The 22106-nt window shown below is 37.5% G+C and overlaps 1 protein-coding gene across 1 annotated transcript in view; it reads right to left on the reverse strand.

The window, feature by feature from the left end:
• Window positions 1–209: 209 nt before the first annotated feature.
• Window positions 210–22106, reverse strand: part of Mesr3 (misexpression suppressor of ras 3) — a 47358-nt gene continuing 25461 nt past the window's right edge. The window contains exons 2-4 of the mRNA XM_070312269.1: window positions 4951–5211; window positions 4500–4712; window positions 210–4045 (exon numbers count right to left, since the gene is read on the reverse strand). Coding sequence (XP_070168370.1) covers window positions 3704–4045; window positions 4500–4712; window positions 4951–5205 — 810 coding nt within the window. The 5' untranslated portion in view covers window positions 5206–5211 and the 3' untranslated portion in view covers window positions 210–3703. The remainder of the gene's footprint in view (window positions 4046–4499; window positions 4713–4950; window positions 5212–22106) is intronic.

Here is a 22106-nt window from a genome sequence, read left to right on the forward strand (position 1 = left end):
ATACTATTTTCATTTCTTTCGCGTTATATTTTTTTTTCTTTATTTTTTATTAATTATAAAGTTAAAAATATATTTTTTTAATTAATTTAAATTATTGTTAATTTTAATAATGATACAATTATAGGATAGGGAAAAGAATTATTCTTCTATTGAAAAGTTTCTTCCACCTGATAATTTAACAAATAAATTCACACAAGTATTTTGCTTCATGAAGTATTACTATTTATTAGCACAATGATAATTATTATTATTACATATTACGATATATTCATAAACTTATGTCTCTCCAAGTGATTGATTAATGCGGATACATGTTACGGGAAACGTAACGATACAAATACATATATTTATATCACAGTCGTAGATAATGAAATTAACATTATTTCCAAGTTACATTATTTATTTAAATGTCTAGAATATACGCAGCTCCCCGGATTTTTTTTTCTCCCTAAACAAATCTGCGACTTATGTGACCAAACGTGCGCGTATATAAATCCTGCGTTAAAGTATTACGTCTGTTTCACGATAAGATGATAAAAAAATTTCTCCGGGCGAGTCTAACTTAGAGATACTCTCTGACGCGCTAATTAATCTTAATCGCTAAAGATTTGATTCGCAATGGATATGAAGCAAAAGTTTCGAAGCGATACAAACGATGACGCTGAAGGAATGTCGAACGATTTGCGCAATTGATTCTAAGGATAAAATCCAATCGTTCTAATGACCACTATTACTACATAGGTACTTATCGTTAACTGTGTTTAGATATGCGTGGGATGGTGAAACCAGTCTTCTTCCAAACGTCGTTGAACGACGTTTTCGCGCGCGATTTTTTCAAGAAAACAATTTTCCGCTTCGCGCAGAAAGAATACTCTTCGTCTTCACTTATGGATCAGATATATCCAAGTGAAATAACATGAGAAAATTTTAAAACTCTAATCTTATTGGATATAAGATTAAAAAAATGTCATTTATAATGTATTCTAAAAAAATATTTAGGTAAAATAAAAAAAAAATTAAATCATTTGAAATCTTAAAATTGTATCCTGAAATCTTAAAATTTTAATCTCATGATAATAATGCTTTAACTAGAATATAGTATTTCACTCGGATATTTAGAAAATAATTCTATAATATTATTTCATTTGGACAGAATTATAATGATCTAGATATTTTGACATTTTACCGAGCGTACACGTTGTCGACAACAAGATTGGGATATTCTACTGAAATCTACGGACACATTAACGAGCCGAAACGGTAGGAAGTGGAATTCGTAATACATGGACATGTCATGCACGTCGATCCGACTCTAATTTTCTAATTAATAATCTATTTATTTAACATGGTAATGGATTATTCGCGAGCGTTACGAGCGTACTGGAAACAATGCTGACGCGAATTTATCGTAATAATCTAAATTACAAAATGTGTACTGTGGACTGTGACTTTTTCCAAGTCTTACGGAAGCACAGATTTTTTGTTCGAATATCAATTAATTAAACTCGCTTTCTTATCGTTTTATGTACTTTGGCACACAATGTCTGTTTCCAATCCTCTACACGCTCGTAAGCTTACAATTTATTTTGCATCAACGTTCGGTAGTATTTTGATTTTTTGATTCGTATATATATCGACTTCTACATCGCTTATTGACGCATAAATATTATATGTGTATTTATAATTTTATTATGATTCCGCTACAGAGACGTAAATGAATCATTTTACACGTTCTAGTTTACGAAGAGCTAGCTCTTCTTTGATATATACTTTGTTCCACAAAATCTCTTCTCTGATATTTTATATAACATTATTTCAATTACTAAGTCATAATATTTCACACAACGTTCTAACTCTTTGTGCTGATTTACGTAAACTCGCATTACAGCTTTTCATTCGGCATATGCTGAATCATGCCCTATCTTTTCTCCGAGTGACAATGGCAGAGAGACAAATAGATTTTTCCTTCAATTAAAGATAATTGCCACTCCATCTTTAAGTACTTCCTTTTGAAATTATTGGCTTTTTACCGTTAAATGCAATCGGGAAGGCATTAAATTTAGCTTCGTCGTAACGATGGTTTTATGACGCTTATTAACACTGCATAATGCACTTTGAAAGCCTTCTTGATGCCATTCTCACCGCGGTAGCGTATGCCTTTCATTATAAACCATACATTTTTTCTTCACACTCGCCGGAGAGAAAGCTTGTCTTTTCACGATGAATAGAGCAACAATGTACATACAGCCGATGCGATGTTCCCGGAAGTATGTTTCGCATATATTTGCATGACTCTTACTAACCGCGCTTGGTTTCGTGTCAAGGTTTTGCGTCTTTGACATTCTATCGCGAAAGCGTTGTTTTTACATCGAGAGATCGGGACACCGCCCTGTTTGAATCTTTAATGACAATACGAAACTGATATACGCAGAATCATCGCGTACATGTAAAGCAAAAACAAATTAAAATATGTATAATATATATTTATTTTTTTATAATCTTTTTGATTTTTAATTAGGATAATTCTTTTCCCTATTTTTATATTCGGAGTCAAGTTAGAAGTTTAATCGAATATTCACGCGATGCAATAATGCCAATGAAATATCATACGAAGGAAGTAAAAGGTAATCAAGAGCTAGCGCGGTAATTTGTGCCCATATGTTCTATTACAATCAAATTATACTGATATTTTGATTGTGGTAGATAAAATAATAGACAAAAAAATTAATTTGATAATAAAATAATTTATTAAAGTAGTTATCGCAAATGGACCGTAACGTTCGATAGAATCTTCCTTTTCGTTTATAGTAAATTTACGACACTGATAATCGTGATGGAGGAGGCGTCATTGAACAGAAAAAGAGTAGAACAGCGAGCTACGTGGCTTAGATAGTTCGCCTCGGGGAAACTTTCTGTTTCGCCTCGGGGCTGCAATCAGGATTCGCAGTCGCAGACATCAATCGCAATCGCTCTCGAGAGTACTTAGAAGGATTGATGAATGTTCCGCCTTGGCCTGCGGACGACTACGTCTCGTAGTTCGCGCTCGTGACACCAACGGATTAGTCTATCCCGAGTAAGACACGTCTCCTTTCTCTTGTCACCTCCTCTCATACTTCTTTGTCTCTTCAAGTTCTTCTTTGGCCCTTCGGTTCGACTTTTCTATCCCTCGTTCTATCCCTCTAACGAAATCGGAATCTAGCGCGCGTCACCTTACCTAATTTAACTCTTTAGCCATTAACTCTTATCAAACTAGTTGAATAATTATATCGGAAAGGGGCACACGAGAAGATAAAGATGAATTCGAGTAAAACTACGGAAGCCGCGAAGGCTTCTCGAGAAAAAAAGAAATAGTTTATCCGCCTTTCCTTCGTCTTGTTAAAGCTTTATCGATATATCTCCTCTTTCCCTTTAACTTGGCTCTCTAGACCGTCTACAATTACTTCTCGGAGGAAGAGCGAAAAGATAAAAGGATTTCCGATCGGATATCCGCGGTGTCGTCTTTCAGCGTTCGCCTCCCTTTACGACAGCTCTCGAGACGGATCGGTGACGCCAGAATCCTTGTATGAGGACCTCGCCTCTTTCTCCCTTCGCACACACGTATCTTTCTTCCCCGGAAATATTACTTCCGGGGAAGAAGACGGCGGGAGTCGGGCGTCGCGCTACGTCGTTTCTACGAGAGCTTGGTGGAGGCGTCGGGCTTGTCTCAGAAATTCGCCTCCAGAGAGTTCTCGAGCTCACTCAACGCCGGTACCAGCGTCTGCAGCGAAAAGTAACGCGACCGATCGGCCGCGTCCACGCTGGTCACGTGCTGGAACTGGCATGGCTGGCTGATGTTGCTCTTGGCCGGCAGCACAATCTTCTTCTGCACGGGCTTCTTCTTCTTCTTCTTGCCCGGCACCGATAGACTAATGTTCTCCGGGCAGGAGACGAGGCGCTCTATGTGCTGCCACAAATCGTTGGCCGCTTTCGAGTTGTCGAAGCTAAGTCCGGCCAGACGAGTGTGATCAGACGAGAGACACATGGTGTGAAAGGCCGGCCCCGATACCTGCGAACATTTCGACGGCTCTTAACGCGCGCGAAATGCGAAGGGGGATCGATGGGAACGGGTGACACCGAATCGTGATTTTCGCAACTAGTATGCGTACTTTATACGCTGAAAGTTACTTTGTAGGCTTAAAAATAACCGCGCACACCGCTTTTATTTCGTGTCGCGAACACGAGTGAGAAACTTGAAACGGTGTTAAATATCCGAGGCTTTTGAAATACAAGCTGCTTTGTAACGTAGCGTAATTTAATCGATCGAAATATAAACACGAAAAGCTCTTTCGTTAATATCGTGTCTCGAATTTCCCGTTGCACAGCCCGAGATCGAATATTGATTATTTTATCGTTGCTAACTTATTACGTAATGATACATTTGCAATGATTCACGTTTCAAGAATTATCGAGATATTTATTCAAATATTCCTTTAATCCCGTGGATATACGCGACGACTTACCTTGTATGATGAGAGATTGTCGATAGTCTCACGCCAGAGAGTGAAGCAAGTACCGCGTTCTGCTAGTAAGATTTGAATCCGTCTCTTAGATCTTGACCGTGTCTCGCCAAGATCGAGTACCACCACGGGTATCCCGGTGAAACGAAGCTCCCATCTCTCTGTCTGAGAGGCGCTGCCGAGATATAGATTCGCCAGCGATTCGCAGACGAATACCTACGAAATATCGCACAGCTTTTTAATAATTATATTTCTTAAAAGTAATACACACAATTATATATACGCATTTACGTCTATATATCTTATGACGCAATTGTGCATATAAAAATTAATTCGCGTTCATCTCATTTTTGCATTAATCTATATAATGAATTATTTCTTAATTAATGCATTTATTGATGCATATGTGACTTGACGCTGGGGGGGGGAGGGGGGTCCTTGTGAATAAGCTTACCTGCGATTTTAATCCGCGAAAGAAAGTCTCGAGTTGTTCTCGTTCCATTTGACTGACGGGATCGAGACGCGACTCATCGCTGTTTTCGGAGCTGTCGCTACCCTCGTAACTCGATGTGGCGGAAGTGTCCGCCTCTCCTGTCGAAGATAATCGTCTTCGCGTAGTGCCGCTATACTCGCTATAATAGGATGAGCTGTGCAGCGAGAGATTCGATTGCAATGCGGGACAGGATGACGCATAAACTGGTCCGTTCATTGTTGCCTGGGATAAAAAGGAGATGTCAGAAACACATAAAAGTTTGATTGAGAACGCGCTTATCTATGTTTGCTTATTGCTTCATCGTCATGAATTTTTGAAAGATCATTGATAATGTGAAATATCCACGCTTTACTGTTTATAAAAAAAATAATAATAAAAAATTTGCAGATAATCTCTAGCTCTCGAAGAGATTATAATAGTGATTTTTTTGCCCAGTGTTTTTTTTTTTCCATACTAAAAGTAAAATATATAAATGTATGTATAAAATTTATTATACAATATCGTATTCATTACGCGATATTGGAATACACTGGGAGACATGCAGAGGGAGTTTATTATTTTGCGAAGGGAGAGAGAAAATATGCCTCTGCGTGCGCGCACGAAAGCTCATCGATTTCTGGTATATAACTGAATTGTACCACGGTACCGGCCTATAAATATCCACAACGCCCTTTATTAAGTATAGCTCCGAGTACCCCAGAAATTTCGATTGCCATCGGGAAATGGACTCGTCGAATGGAAGCTAGAATCGTGGCATGATCCGGCCTATTTACATTCTAAATGGTCACACTAAACTCAAAGTTTAGGCAAATGATAATATTATAGCTGACAATTAATCGGGATACAAAGGATCTTTAGAGGATCTGTATGGGAGAAATATTTTATCGACGAAAAACCAAGATTCTGAAATTCAACGAGAAATGTCAAAATTGAATATATAAAGTTTGCAGCGCGCTTCGTTATTGAATAAGCGAGAGAGCGATATTTGCGATATTTTTTAAATTCGCCTGATGGGAAAATTGCACGATTTACGAGCATGGTTAGGTATAAAAAGCGGACCGAGACCGTTTTATAGGGGTGGACGATCCCTTTACTCCGATACCTGACCTCAGAAGCGAGAAAAACTAGGTCGTCGACTTCGATACTACAATGACGCAAGAAAAAAAAAGAGAGAGAGAGAGAAGAGAGAAGGAGATACCAGCAACCATTTCGTAGAGAGCTAATCAGCCAACGGCATCCGGGAGCGACCTACTTAAGGCGCGCGAGAAAAGCCCAGCCTTAATTCGATCGACGTGCTTTTAATGATACTCGCCCGGATGACTAATCACTATACCTATATGTTATCAATCGCTCGGCTCGTTCCTATACGAAGAAATTCTACTACGAGCTCCATGATGCCGGCGAGCGACCCCCTTCATTGATGACGGTGACGAGGTCTGATACGCGATCATGTCAATGATCTTCTGGCACTTGACGAGCGCATTCTTCCGTTACTCACGATCGTCGCTGACGCATCGGGTCGCCGTTTAATAATCCCATTGATTCTTAAATAAGTAGAGATAGAGAAATGCTAATAGAAAATTATTTTTTCGATTAGAAAAGCGAGTGGCACGTTTATTTATACTTTATAGAAAATTATTGTTTTACATATATTATTTTTTTTAATATCCAATATATACATGTCAATCTTATGCCATATGCGCGTTGGAATAAATTGAATGAGTAACAGAAATTTTTCTCAGTTTGGGTTGACAAGTTAGATAAATGTGTATAATATGCATTTTAAACGCATTTTACCAAATTGTTATAGCAATAAAATTTTTTTCTTAATTAAAAATACATAGCCGCGAAATGCATAAGCCAATCAAACTGAATTTCTATAATAATATTGAATTGAATGCAAGTGCGGAATATGGGAATATTTGAGAATTGGTTTCTTTTTTTCTTAATTAATACGCTTTTATATACGTAAATTAGACGCTTTCAAAGTTTATTTTTGTAGACCGGAAATCAATGAGAATTTTTCCCAAGTTAATTGGCACGATGAAATATTGTCACGACAGAGATTAATCATATTAATTTTATCTGCCAGTATACCTAATGTACACTTTAGCACGTTAATGATTGCAAATTGGACGAAAAAGTCTCGCAGTGAGGATTATTTATTTTTGACATCGTATTATAAAGAAAAATAAAGAAAGAGGGAGAAAACTCCATATTATAGAGATAGCGCGGGTCTAATGCATTAATATTGATTTATGTAAATTCAATATGTTCTCCTACGGGTTTCTCGTAAAAGGAAAATAAATACACCGGGGACACACACTCGGCAAACGACTCTCCCTTTCACAATCGACCCGCATCTACTCCGTACCGATATCGTACGTGTGCGTTGCGAGATACCACGGTAACGTTACAAATTGAAACGCGAGCAGGTCCGTGTCACCGCGTGCGCGAAATACACACCGGAAGTGCATTGTCCACGTCGCGACCGGGGATGCGCAACCATTGTTCCGCACGCGCGATAAGAGACGGGCCCGGCTTCGCTCCGTTCCCTAGATAAACTGCAGATAATTACGATCGCACGCTCCCATGCGAGCGCCCTGCTTTGCATTCTCACGAAAACCGGCGCACACGCTCCGCTTCGGGAGATTGAAAATAATTGTCAGACGTATTAATTGGATCTCGCGGCGACGGGACAGACGTGACTTTCTTTCTTCTTGAGTAAAAGTATCTAGGTTCCAGTAATTCTTCTAATGCGCCATTTCTCGCATTAGAGATTTTTGATTGTCTTACGAAAAATAACAAACACGCTAAAGTTATAGTTGCTAATTATTACAAAATTGTTTATAATTACACGTTATCGTGTTGATTGAGCTATTGAATATAATATCGTTGAAAATGCGCGAAGAATTTTTTTCACGAGAACCATTTAATAATCCTCTCTTGGAATCATAATAAAAACACTGTATCTAAATTCAGAATAAAATCAGATATGCAAGAAACAATTCTTAATTTAATATTTAGTAAAAAAAGTGATCGGTTCTTGAATCTTATATATTAAAAAAAAAATCTTTTTCTCTCTTTTCGCGATAATAAATTTGTTTGAAGAAATATATAGAAATATAAAACTGCATTTTTTTTTTGTGTATTTAGCTATAATTCCAAACATTTTAATGTATCACGTAACGATGATATCTTTGCTTGAATTTTTTCTTGCATCACTGACGTAAAGTTTCGCGCGGTTGAAATTTAGCAGGCACGTTCACGCTTTTTGTCCCAAACGAGAAGTTACGTAGGCGTTCACGACACGATGTTGCGACTGTGACACGAAAAGACACGCTAGAAAGTAGAACAGCGGTAGTGTTTTTCATCGCGTCAATTAAGAGGCGATGAACAGCGCGGAATGCACTTAAGGATTAAATTCGAGGACGTGTCGCGACGGGGTTAATTGCGAATGAAATTCCGCGGCCAGGATGACGAATCGTTATGGAAGTCGAACCGACAGAAGTCACCCATAAAGTAAATCGTCGTAACTCGTTAGGAACCCGAGATGAATTTGCTGGCGCGAATAAAAACCTATTCTGAGCTAAATAAATCGCGAAAGAGAGAGAGAGAGAGTGTAATCTGGAAGCGATATCGAGAGGAATTTATATCGTCATGATCCAAATATATTTCGTCTGAATGGTACCTAAAAAGACGTATAATATTGATACGATATCGTATCGAGAAACGATTCGAAGTAAATTAGCGAGCAATTGTTTCGATAAAGAAGCTCGAATTAAGCGATTTCTTCTCGGCGCTAATCGCGAGACGATTCGACAAACACGTCGCCCGCTCGTAGAGATGAAAGATTAATTACTGCCAGACTAATCAGTTTCGTGGCTGCAATGGGGTTAAACGCTCCGGCTGGAAATTTATAGCTCGTCCGGTGCGGCGAACGCTCCGTCGAGCGTGAAACGCGCTCGCAATTAAAAGTAGGTAACCCGGAGGCCTTCGGCTCTATTGTCGGCCTGTCCGGGTTTAGAGCGCCGTTCCTCCGCGGGTCATTCGTTTTGATTAGCCGTACGCAGAACGTTTGCGCGTACACGGTTAATTGCTTTCTTTTGTAAGCCGCGCGGAAATTCGGCTCAACCCTTGTTTCGCAGAACCGCTTCCATAAATATCAGTTAGGGCTCTAGCCACGCGGTATAACTGATTTTCCGTCTCTTTCTAAATATAGAACGCGAACGTAAAGTATTAAATGTCGTTTAACATTTATTAAAATTTATGAATCGTGTAATCGCGTAAGTACAGTTCTGTATGTGAGAATTTTTATAAAATTTATTTAGCTACGGTGTTGTACGTCGTTTGATCGCGAGAATCGATAGAAAGAATTGATTCCTCAACAATCCACCATTTTTATTTTGAGTAGTTAGGAGAGTCCGATGCTCGAATATCTTTAGAATGCTGTTTTAAGTGCGGCGATGCATCTCTCGCTCTCGAGATGCGCGTCTCTCTGCTCGTGATATTTTTCCCGGATCTCTCTCTCTCTCTCTTTTACTCTCATCTCCCGATAGACAGCAGCAGCCTCTTCTTCTTCTCGCGGAATAGAGAGTCGTGACGGCGCAATAAACGCGAGTACAAACGACGATGCGATCTATCGACACGATTTTAACCCGCCCGACCATCTTTCGTCTATTTCTCGTTCTCTCGGTTTTCGTCCATTTCAGTTGTCGCTTCTCGTTTTTCGTCATCTCCTCCTCCGTCTCTGCCCCATTGTCTTTTCCATCTCGATGCTCCATTGCATTCACCGCATTACGTTTCCTCGTTGTGCACCGTGACGTACCCTTAGTTACCGGTGCATGTGCACGCGGGATGCATTCGCGGCGCGGAAATGCGGTTGGGCGGTGCAACGACCGGCGAGAATCCCGCGCGCGTGACGCACCGGGAAACTTTGGAATTCCCAATAGTTAACGTGTCCATGGATTCACAAAGTTCTCTCTATGTTACGGCGGAGCGTGTAATAAAGACAAAAGAGGGGAAGAGACGGAGGGAGAGAGGGAGAGAGAGAGAGAGAGAGAGAGAGAGAGAGAGAGAAAGAGAGAGAATGATAGTAGTCTGTTAATAGAACGCAGCGAGATGGGCATTTATACAATGTACAAAATGCATCACGAAATAATGTCACGCTGTGATATTCGAATCGTAGGAAGCTCGGTAGATTAGATAATACACAAGGATTAAATTGGTCGTCATATCATATATGATATGACGAAGCTAAACGCTAAAACCGCGTGTTACGTTGTTCCAAAAATATTATTTACGAGTAAAATATACAATATAGTCTGTACAATATATTTGAAAAATCTGAAAAATTACAGATCAAGAATTACAATAATTTGCAGTTTAATATGAATATCTTTAATACAATATTAATTTAATCTATATTCCTTTCATATTTCATCTCATATCTTTTTTATCTCCCACATTTTTATTTTCATAGACTTTAATTTGAAAGTATGTCGTTAGTCGCTCTACATTCTTTGTGATACGTTAGCGTCGCGAGATGTTTGAAATATTTCGCGTCTTAATATTTTACGTGACGAGAAGGGAATGTTGAGATGATGCGCGAATTAAGATTAACATTGGCCGAGTATGACAGCAACAATGTCGGTTTAAATTGCACGTAATGTCGGTTGCATCTTGCCACTGATGTTGTTGCTGCAACGCGAGTTATGCGATGCGCACCGTTGCGAGATTAATGCAACTTTGCGGTAACACGCGTTGCCCTCGCACGTTAATTGCACACCGTTTAATATACATTATTAAATACGCGCAATACCTAATTTCAGTCTTTATTTACATTAGTCGGTCATTTCAATTTCATTTGCGCAGTTGTTAGTATGCGGAAATGTTGTGAGCAAATATAATTAGAACTTTAAATTAAAAAAAATCTAATTATATATTAATTGCAGAGTGTTTTTGTAATCTTGTTACAAACCGATAGGAATTATTTTAATTTATTTCACATTTTGCATAATCCTTTTGCGATTATCACTAATTATTTATTCATGCGAACATACACTTTATAGTTGAAATTACTCCGGATTGATTGATTGATTAAACTTGTCGCGGCTCGTCGAAAAAGAATAGATTAACGGATGATCGTAAAACCTTCGGGTAGAATAATTGATAAATTGGCTTAATTATGTCGGGGAGCCATTGGTAGAGACAGTCCTCGTTCCGACATATCCGAAACTCGCCGCGTAGCTGTGTGCACAGCGATAATTATCCCGCCAATTAGGTACGCGTATCGTCATACACGTCTGAAACAAGTGTTGTCCTCCATGCGGGATATGACAGAAATGCCAGACGGGTGACTATTCGCGTAGTAGCGTAATTATTACGGGGGACATGAATGGTCGTAATGAGAAATGGCGTCATTTCTATCAGCTGCGGTCAGCACTTGCGGTGAAATCGAGGGGAGCACGGGAGAGCCGCGCAAACGGTCTCGCTCACTTTCTCGCGGATCATCTCCGTTTCGCAGATACTCGATCATTCATGAATCACTGCGCGTAATCAATGACGAACGAACATGACGGCTTACTAGTTCGATTTCATTCGATAGATTCAATACTAATTATTATGTATCTTTTAAACAAAAGAGAACGTGTTGTATTAAATATTTTAATATAGATAAAAATATTCGATATTATTAAATATATATTTGTTTAATTAATAAATAGAATTAGATATACATTAAAAAATATACATATGTTAATATATTTAACTTAATTTAGTAAATATATAAATATACTTAAAATATTTTTTAATGTACAATATTTTTATATAAATGAAACTGAATAGTTATTAGATATAGTTTTATTAAATTAAATATTGGATATTATAATTGTATCATTAAATAAAAATAATAAAAAATATATTTAATTTTTCTATTAAATTAATTTGCATTTGCAAAATTTGCGATGAAGCTGTCATTTGCCATTATGGTGTTTATAGTTAAATCACTGACAGCTAACGAGCCTTTTAACAAACGAGATACTCGATCGTGTCAAATAAGTTCCTCGCTTCCTTGTCAATCTCTTCTTGGTTACGATGAAAGTCGAAAAAAGCAATCGTTAAGTGCACTCGACAGGAAGCATTTATTATTCGATAATGCATACTTCATTATATCAATGAGAAGCGTCGTACTCGAGTGATCATGAATTGATCTGATATTCAAGTCGATTGGTTAACGAATCGATAAATTTCTGTTCTTACGTATTAAAGGATTAAATCAAAATTATCAATCAATCGCGAAGAGACTGTTCTTAATGTAAATTATAGCCGATTTTCATAGCGAAATCTTCACAGCACTCGAGTAGAGACATTTATCTCAACCAATTATCAGATGACGAGTATCACTTTCTCGTGATCGAGGTTCTCGAATATTCGTGACCGCGCAATTATTCACGGAGGATTATTCCTGTGAATTAATCTTCTTTACCGATATCCGGTTCGGATATCGATTCTGAATCGTTTGAAATGAGCCTGTAAATCTCGCGATATTCGTAAATTATATACGTCTCATATATACCGCGCGATTACCGAATTTTCTGTTAACAAATTAATGATGGATTGCCAGTCAAACAAAATCGTCGAACATTTCCATGCTGCAAATTAAACGGGAAAAATAAAAAATAAAATATAAAATAAAAGATAAAATAAAAACATAATAATTACAAAAAATATGTAAAATAAAAAATACTGAAATTTATTTAAATTCTTATCCGTTGTTTTTATGAATTATTATGTTCAATTTTGAGATGAAACCCTATATTTGTCGAGGATAAATACTTATGATTATTCTTATGATTATCTGAACGCGATTGACAAAAAGATTCGTAGGCGAATGCAGAGGCAGATAGGAATATCTAAAGCGAGGAATGTACTTTCTCGCAGTCATCCGATGTTTCTTTAAATACGCGCCATCATAGCGTAGGATTATTAGCGAATGAATTTCTCGCGTTTAAATCCGGGTCAAGTGTTGGGGGGAAGCAATAAACATGTAAATCTTTGTTTATCGACTCGTTTACATCCTACGTATTCGGTTTCCCGAAGGGAGAGTTGTTTCGCCATCACACCTGGTCAAACAGGCCTATCGTAATTTAATTGAGACAGATGTTTTAATAATAGTTGTGTGAATTTTATAGCCGCTGATCATCGTAATGATAACGGTAGTTGATGATAGAAATTATGTTCTTTTTATTTGACATTTATCATCGCCATCATCATCGGTTAAATCCTGGCGTGCATATATTTTCTATGCATAGATTATTACTATAATAATATTTATATTTTATTTACGAATAAAATTTTAATTAAATCTTGTTTCTTAAATTTTTATACAAACAAATTACTAGGAAATATTGATTTTGGCAATAATGCTGTGCTAAGATTTAAGATGTGAAATGAATAGATATATATTATGAAAAATTTTAATTTTTATTAAAGGATGCAAATAAATATTGGAATAAGTTTCCAAGGAATATTTCAAATTAGCAACAATAGCCAGAATATATAACTACGTGAATATTAGCTAATCATCTCGCAGATCTCGCTCGGCGAATAAATTCTGCTCCTTGATCTTTGACTATCTCGATCACATTTATTTCTTGCGTGATTGATTTATGCAATATATCAACTTGTAATTCTCTCGAACGTTCGTGACATTTTCTGTCATATATTTTTTTGTAAGGATAATAAGCTGTGCGACATCAGTGACGTCTATTTGAGAATAATGATACCGTGCCAAATAAATTCTGATTTGTTGGAGCCTTGACCTTTTTTGAGCTTTCAACAAAAAGGATATTAAATCATTTCGAGTGACTTGCAATATAAAAATTTCAACATACGCGTCAGTATGATTTTATTTAGTTGGATCGCTTATTAACCGATAATAGAGACATACATTATATACATTATATAACGATATATTTGCATTTTAATGTATGCATGCAACAAGCAAGATCAAGTGGGGTAATGGAAATCATTGGACAAATAATACAGCATAATACTTTACTTTACAATGAGAAGATTCATAGTTGTTAGGATAAATCATCGAAAAATTACATATACTTCATCGTTAAAAAATTAATATGCTATTTCATTTTTCTAAAGGCCTTGATTATAACTATTTCTACAATATTTTCTCTATTCTTTTCTTTCTATGTATATTATATAAATTTATTTATTTATATATATATTTGAAGCATCAGAAACGCGCCGATTTTTAACCGCCGTTTAGACGCGTGTTTATCCGGAACCGTCGCCGCGCTCGGGTAACCGTACCGACCGTTCCCGAAACCACCCGAGTCGCGCGCGGCGGTTCACCGTTAAACAATATGCCTTAAATATTAAAGCATATTATGCACGCCGAAAAAGCGATATAAATAGGGCACGTTTTGACATCTCGAGACCAGAACTTCCGCAACCACCAGAGTCTGTAAGACGCCTGGAAATCCCGAACAATCCTGAAAGACGCTCAAAGAGAGAGAAAACGGGGTTGGGAGTACCCAGCCTCCGTCGAGAGTTTCCGACATCTCGAATAACTCCGTCCACCTGCGTGCAACGGCGATCATCTATCGGCCGTTGCACTTCTGAATTCCACGGGAAAGACCATCCCGGACGAAACGACAACGCGCTATCCGCGAGCCGGCAATAATTCCGCGACCGCCATTTACGAAATCGGACTCGCCATTAATAGGGCGCGCCAAGTCCCGCTCAGGGGGAGGATCTATATCCTGCCGCGACACCGATCGACGTACGCGAATCGATACAGGCGGTTAAGTACCGCCCACCGGCCCGACCGAAATTACCGCCCACCGGCCCGACCGAAATTACCGCCCGATAACTGGTGGTCACCTCTTTGCTTATCGTGTTATCCTGATACTTTTGCGGATTTTGAAGCATTAAATTTCCCGTTTTCTATAATTTACCTCTTTACTACTTCTTTGCTTATCGTGTTATCCTGATACTTTTGCGGATTTTAAAGCATTAAAATTTCCCGTTTTCTATAATTTACCTCTTTACTACTTCTTTGCTTATCGTGTTATCCTGATACTTTTGCGGATTTTAAAGCATTAAAATTTCCCGTTTTCTATAATTTACCTCTTTACTACTTCTTTGCTTATCGTGTTATCCTGATACTTTTGCGGATTTTAAAGCATTAAATTTCCCGTTTTCTATAATTTACCTCTCTGCTACCTCTTTGCTTATCGTGTTATCCTGATACTTTTGCGGATTTTGAAGCATTAAATTTCTCGGTTTCTATAATTTACCTCTGTGCGACAGAGTTCTAATAAAATAAAACATTAACATAAATTATATACACACAATATACTCTCTCTTTCTCTATCTCTTTGGCATATAATATAATTATATACATATATATCATGATGTATATATATATATATATATACGTACGTGTATTAAATTTTAATTTATTAATTGTATTTCCCTGAGATTTTCTATTTGTCAAGTATGACCGCTGCTCCGCCTTTAATGAACACATCTTAGAAAAAGATACAATTCGTAAAATATTGATTGTGCAATTTCAATAGCACACAATACGTAAAATAATAAAGTTCCGAACGACGCAATAATTTCTTAAAAAATTGCTGTAATTTAAGAGATAGATTCATTAGACGCGAATGACCCAGGACAAGACGTCGCAATTTTTGCCAGCTTAATCCCTTTGATAATCGTCAACTTATTGATTTTAAAAATTTAATGCTTCAATCCTTGTAGCGTATATCATGTAGAACAACGTCTTTTTTGAATAATATCGATATCTTTAACGGTAGACGAAATGTAAGCGAATAATGTATGTGACGCAAATGATTTCGGCAAAAGCGTCGCGATTTCGGCTCGCTTTATCGCTTTAATAATCGTCAGCTTATTAATTTTAAAAATCTAATGCGTCAATCCTTGTAGCGGAGACCATGTAGAACAATGTCTTTTTTGAATAATATCGATATCTTTAACGGTAGACGAGATGTAAGCGAATAATGTATCTGACGCAAATGATTTTGGCAAAAGCGTCACGATTTCGGCCCGCTATGTAGCTTTAATATAATCAAAGTTATATTTATTTACGACTTTATATAGGGCAGCTCCGCCTTTAATGAACACATCTTAGAAAAAGATACAATTCGTAAAATATTGATTGTGCAATTTCAATAGCACACAATACGTAAAATAATAAAGTTCCGAACGACGCGATAATATCTTAAAACATTGCTGTAATTTAAGAGATAGATTCATTAGACGCGAATGACCCAGGAAAAGACGTCGCGATTTTCGCCAGCTTAATCCCTTTAATAATCGTCAGCTTATTAATTTTAAAAATTTAATGCGTCAATCCTCCAAAGTTATGTAACCGGAATATGTCGAAAAATCAACTATGGTCGTGTTCTAAAATTCACCGCCAATACCGGAAATCTCTAGGTCATATTATGCATGTTACAGATTTTCAGTACTAGCGATGAATTATTTCGGAACACAGTCTACATATTGCGTGACGCTCGCGACGATTTGAAGCTCGCTCCCCATCCCCCCTTCTTCACCCGCCGATTCCGAGAATCGTCCGGCGAGCCTTCGCGTTTCGTTTCTAGGAATCGCGAATTTCGCGATAAGCGTATCCGTGAAAAAAAACTGTGTTTATATATTGTATATTACGTATATTCTCGCGTCGAAATAAAATAGAAGGAATAATGTGCTTTAAGAGATAGACTCATTAGACGCGAATGACCCAGGAAAAGACGTCGCGATTTTCGCCAGCTTAATCCCTTTAATAATCGTCAGCTTATTAATTTTAAAATTCTAATGCGTCAATCCTTGTAGCGGAGATCATATAGAACAATGTCTTTCTTGAATAATATCGATACCTTTAACGGTAATCGAAATCGAAGCGAATAATGTATCTGACGCAAATGATTTCGGCAAAAGCGTCGCGATTTCTCCTCGCTTTATCGCTTTAATAATCGTCATCTTATTAATTTTAAAAATCTAATGCGTCAATCCATGTAGCGGAGATCATGTAGAACAATGTCTTTCTTGAATAATATCGATATCTTTAACGGTAATCGAAATCAAAGCGAATAATGTATCTGACGCAAATGATTTCGGCAAAAGCGTCGCGATTTCTCCTCGCTTTATCGCTTTAATAATCGTCATCTTATTAATTTTAAAAATCTAATGCGTCAATCCATGTAGCGGAGATCATATAGAACAATGTCTTTCTTGAATAATATCGATATCTTTAACGGTAATCGAAATCAAAGCGAATAATGTATCTGACGCAAATAATTTCGGCAAAAGCGCCGCGATTTCGGCTCGCTTTATCGCTTTAATAATCGTAAGCTTATTAATTTTAAAAATTTAATGCGTCAATCCTCCAAAGTTATGTAACCGGAATATGTCGAAAAATCAACTATGGTCGTGTTCTAAAATTCACCGCCAATACCGGAAATCTCTAGGTCATATTATGCATGTTACAGATTTTCAGTACTAGCGATGAATTATTTCGGAACACAGTCTACATATTGCGTGACGCTCGCGACGATTTGAAGCTCGCTCCCCATCCCCCCTTCTTCACCCGCCGATTCCGAGAATCGTCCGGCGAGCCTTCGCGTTTCGTTTCTAGGAATCGCGAATTTCGCGATAAGCGTATCCGTGAAAAAAAAACTGTGTTTATATATTGTATATTACGTATATTCTCGCGTCGAAATAAAATAGAAGGAATAATGTGCTTTAAGAGATAGACTCATTAGACGCGAATGACCCAGGAAAAGACGTCGCGATTTTCGCCAGCTTAATCCCTTTAATAATCGTCAGCTTATTAATTTTAAAATTCTAATGCGTCAATCCTTGTAGCGGAGATCATATAGAACAATGTCTTTCTTGAATAATATCGATATCTTTAACGGTAATCGAAATCAAAGCGAATAATGTATCTGACGCAAATGATTTCGGCAAAAGCGTCGCGATTTCGGCTCGCTTTATCGCTTTAATAACCGTAAGCTTATTAATTTTAAAATTTTTATGCGTCAATCCTTGTAGCGGAGACCATGTAGAACAATGTCTTTCTTGAATAATATCGATATCTTTAACGGTAATCGAAATCAAAGCGAATAATGTATCTGACGCAAATGATTTCGGCAAAAGCGTCGCGATTTCGGCTCGCTTTATCGCTTTAATAACCGTAAGCTTATTAATTTTAAAAATCTAATGCGTCAATCCTTGTAGCGGAGATCATGTAGAACAATGTCTTTCTTGAATAATATCGATACCTTTAACGGTAATCGAAATCGAAGCGAATAATGTATCTGACGCAAATGATTTCGGCAAAAGCGTCGCGATTTCTCCTCGCTTTATCGCTTTAATAATCGTCATCTTATTAATTTTAAAAATCTAATGCGTCAATTCATGTAGCGGAGATCATGTAGAACAATGTCTTTCTTGAATAATATCGATATCTTTAACGGTAATCGAAATCAAAGCGAATAATGTATCTGACGCAAATGATTTCGGCAAAAGCGTCGCGATTTCTCCTCGCTTTATCGCTTTAATAATCGTCATCTTATTAATTTTAAAAATCTAATGCGTCAATCCATGTAGCGGAGATCATGTAGAACAATGTCTTTCTTGAATAATATCGATATCTTTAACGGTAATCGAAATCAAAGCGAATAATGTATCTGATGCAAATGATTTCGGCAAAAGCGTCGCGATTTCGGCAAAAGCGTCGCGATTTCGGCTCGCTTTATCGCTTTAATAATAGTCATATTATTAATTTTATAAATCTAATGCGTCAATCCTTGTAGCGGAGAGCATGTAGAACAATGTCTTTCTTGAATAATATCGATATCTTTAACGGTAATCGAAATTAAAGCGAATAATGTATCTGACGCAAATGATTTCGGCAAAACGTCGCGGTTTCGACTCGCTTTATCGCTTTAATAATCGTCATCTTATTAATTTTAAAAATCTAATGCGTCAATTAATGTAGCGGAGATCATATAGAACAATGTATTTCTTGAATAATATCGATATCTTTAACGGTAGACGAGATGTAAGCGAAGAATATGTTAGACGTGAAGAACTTTCTATAATTTACCTCTTCGCTACCTCTTTGCTTATCGTGTTATCCTGATACTTTTGCGGATTTTAAAGCATTAAATTTCCCGTTTTTTATAATATACCTCTCTGCTACCTCTTTGCTTATCGTGTTATCCGGATACTTTTGCGGATTTTAAAGCATTAAATTTCCCGTTTTCTATAATATACCTCTCTGCTACCTCTTTGCTTATCGTGTTATCCGGATACTTTTGTGGATTTTAAAGCATTAAATTTCCCGTTTTCTATAATATACCTCTCTGCTACCTCTTTGCTTATCGTGTTATCCGGATACTTTTGCGGATTTTAAAGCATTAAATTTCCCGTTTTCTATAATATACCTCTCTGCTACCTCTTTGCTTATCGTGTTATCCGGATACTTTTGCGGATTTTCAAGCATTAAATTTCCAGCTTTCTATAATTTAACTCTGTGCGACAGAGTTCTAATAAAATAAAACATTAACATAAATTATATACACACAATATACTCTCTCTTTCTCTATCTCTTTGGCATATAATATAATTATATATATATATATATATATATATATATATATATATATATATATATACGTGTATTAAATTTTAATTTATTAATTGTATTTCCCTGAGATTTTCTATTTGTCAAGTATGACCTGTAATTATTTTCTATGCAGGATCTTATTATTCCTAACTAATTTTTGACACTATTACCAAGTGACTTATAACTTTATCATTTAATTAAAATATTTGTAATATAAAGAACTGGTGTAAATATATTTTATAATAATTTACTTCTCTTTAATAAATGTTTGTTAATAGTGAAAAACATTTGTGGCGAATAGTGGTGGATATATAATATATTAAGGAATGATTAATTAGTTTTCTATATTTCCTAATACGGCATTGCTAATGACTCATTACATAGACCAGTGCTGGGATTTACATGTACATTTCGGCCCGATTCCGTGGCTCACTCCTATTGCCCCCCCACTCACCGCTCGTGCGTTAGCAACGAGTCGCGAGATATGCGTAACTAAGGACCGTGGCGCTTCGTCTCAGGGGCGTTTATATGTAAGAATGCCCAAATATAATAATAAGACAATACTTTTCTAAATACAGCGCGAAAATTCTTATAATTAAAAGTATTGTCTTATTATTATATTTAGGCATTCTTATATACGGACGCTCCTGAGACAAAGCGTCGCGTTCCTTAGTTACGTGTATCTGGCGACTCATTGCTAACGCACGAGCGGCGAGTGGGGGGCAATAGGCGTGAGTCACGAAATCGGGCCAAAATGTGCAAGTAAATCCCAGCACTGATATATATTATATTATGTCTTTCATATATTTTTTTCTATATAACTATCAGTCCATTACTCAGTTCCCATACGTTATCGATCCATTAAGAAATTATAGACAATAATAATGTGGAGCATAACCAACGAGCACATTTACCGCGATATGATAGAAAGAGAATGTTTATTGCCGTCAGATAAGCACCTAGCTAGAGAGACGGCAACGCTATTTTGTATTTCCGCCAATTATCACGACGATTATAACGTAATCATTTCGTAACGGTCAAACATTTCTCAATTGATGCTCTCTGTTGCTCTAATCGCGACCACATACGTCATTCCAGCGTTCGGATAGTTCTGTTACGAAATGGCGTTAACGGTGATGAAGAAGTCAGGAGCAACCTAGATCCTGAAGAGGATCTTTCTTTCACTGAGAGAGAAATGTTGATCCGCTTCGATATTACGAGTTGTCCTTTGAAAACTCGTTCCACTCCGATAAACATATATCGCGTCTTTCCTTTGAAAACTCGTTTCGTTCCGATAAATGTCGATGTAAAACGTACTGCAAAACATTGAATGGGGATTCACGTACACTCTCTTCGCGAAAATTCTCTTCTCTCGAGAGAGACGCTTATTTGGAAAAATAATATTATCGAGTTCCTCACGTTCGCCGACACTACCACATAAAATATATAGTAGAAAGAAAATAGGCAACGATCCAACGAAATCAAATAAAATCTAAAAGTTAGGTTTGAAAAATTTAAAGCATATATGAAAGCTATATGATAGGCGATAGGAAAAAGATTTCGCTTTTCCGATTTAGAATTATTTAAAGAAATAACGCAATGATGTCACATCTAAGCTTTTTCTTACTTTCACTATCGCGTCGCATCATATATGATGCAGGAATCATCGGGAAATAGTAGTAATACACAAGTCACGATTGTGTAAATATAAAATTTTTCTTACACTCCGACTGTCCGGAAAATACGACGCTGATCGCTAAACACGGCTATGCAAACTTCATTTTGTGACCATATTACCCATTCACGGGAGATCTTTCCCGCGTCAACTTGCTCGTATTGGCAATATCGTAGCAAATACGGTCGCGTCGATAAAACCAGGACACTTTTGCGCCCTCGGCACTCTCGCATAAAACGAGCCTTCACGTTTCCTCGCGATTCCTCGACACGCAAGCTCGCCGCACGCGAACCGGATAAAAGAGCTCTCTGCCAGGCGCCAGGATCCCCGGACGCGAAAATTATCATCGCCTTGGGACCTTCTCGGGAGCAGTTCTACACCGAGTCGAGCGGATGCACGCGACTGAGACGATTTACACGGCCATGGCTAAGAGTCTCGGCGATGGGGAAATCGAGAGTAATCTAAGAGTCGCTTTCCTCGAGGCGCGAGCGTGGGAAGAAAAATCAACGATCCCGACGATCGATAAATTAGTCGATAAATCGTTCTTTTGACGTTTGAAATTGTCACTCCCATTCGCACGCGATTCACCGGACAAACAGGTTTGACATCGTCGCGACTTGTACGAGCGCGGATTTAACATCGGGATGAATGGCGAGGAGAATTTTCCTCTCGCCAGACAATAAACGCCAACATCCTCGTTGAATTCAAAACAGCTTCCGCTAAGATCACTCGATCGATAGGGAGAATCTTTTTTTCCGTCTG

Source organism: Polyergus mexicanus, unplaced genomic scaffold (assembly GCF_030449975.1).
Source record: "Polyergus mexicanus isolate NDT 795.1 unplaced genomic scaffold, iyPolMexi1.0 SCAF_22, whole genome shotgun sequence".
In the NCBI taxonomy this organism is placed as follows: domain Eukaryota; kingdom Metazoa; phylum Arthropoda; class Insecta; order Hymenoptera; family Formicidae; genus Polyergus; species Polyergus mexicanus.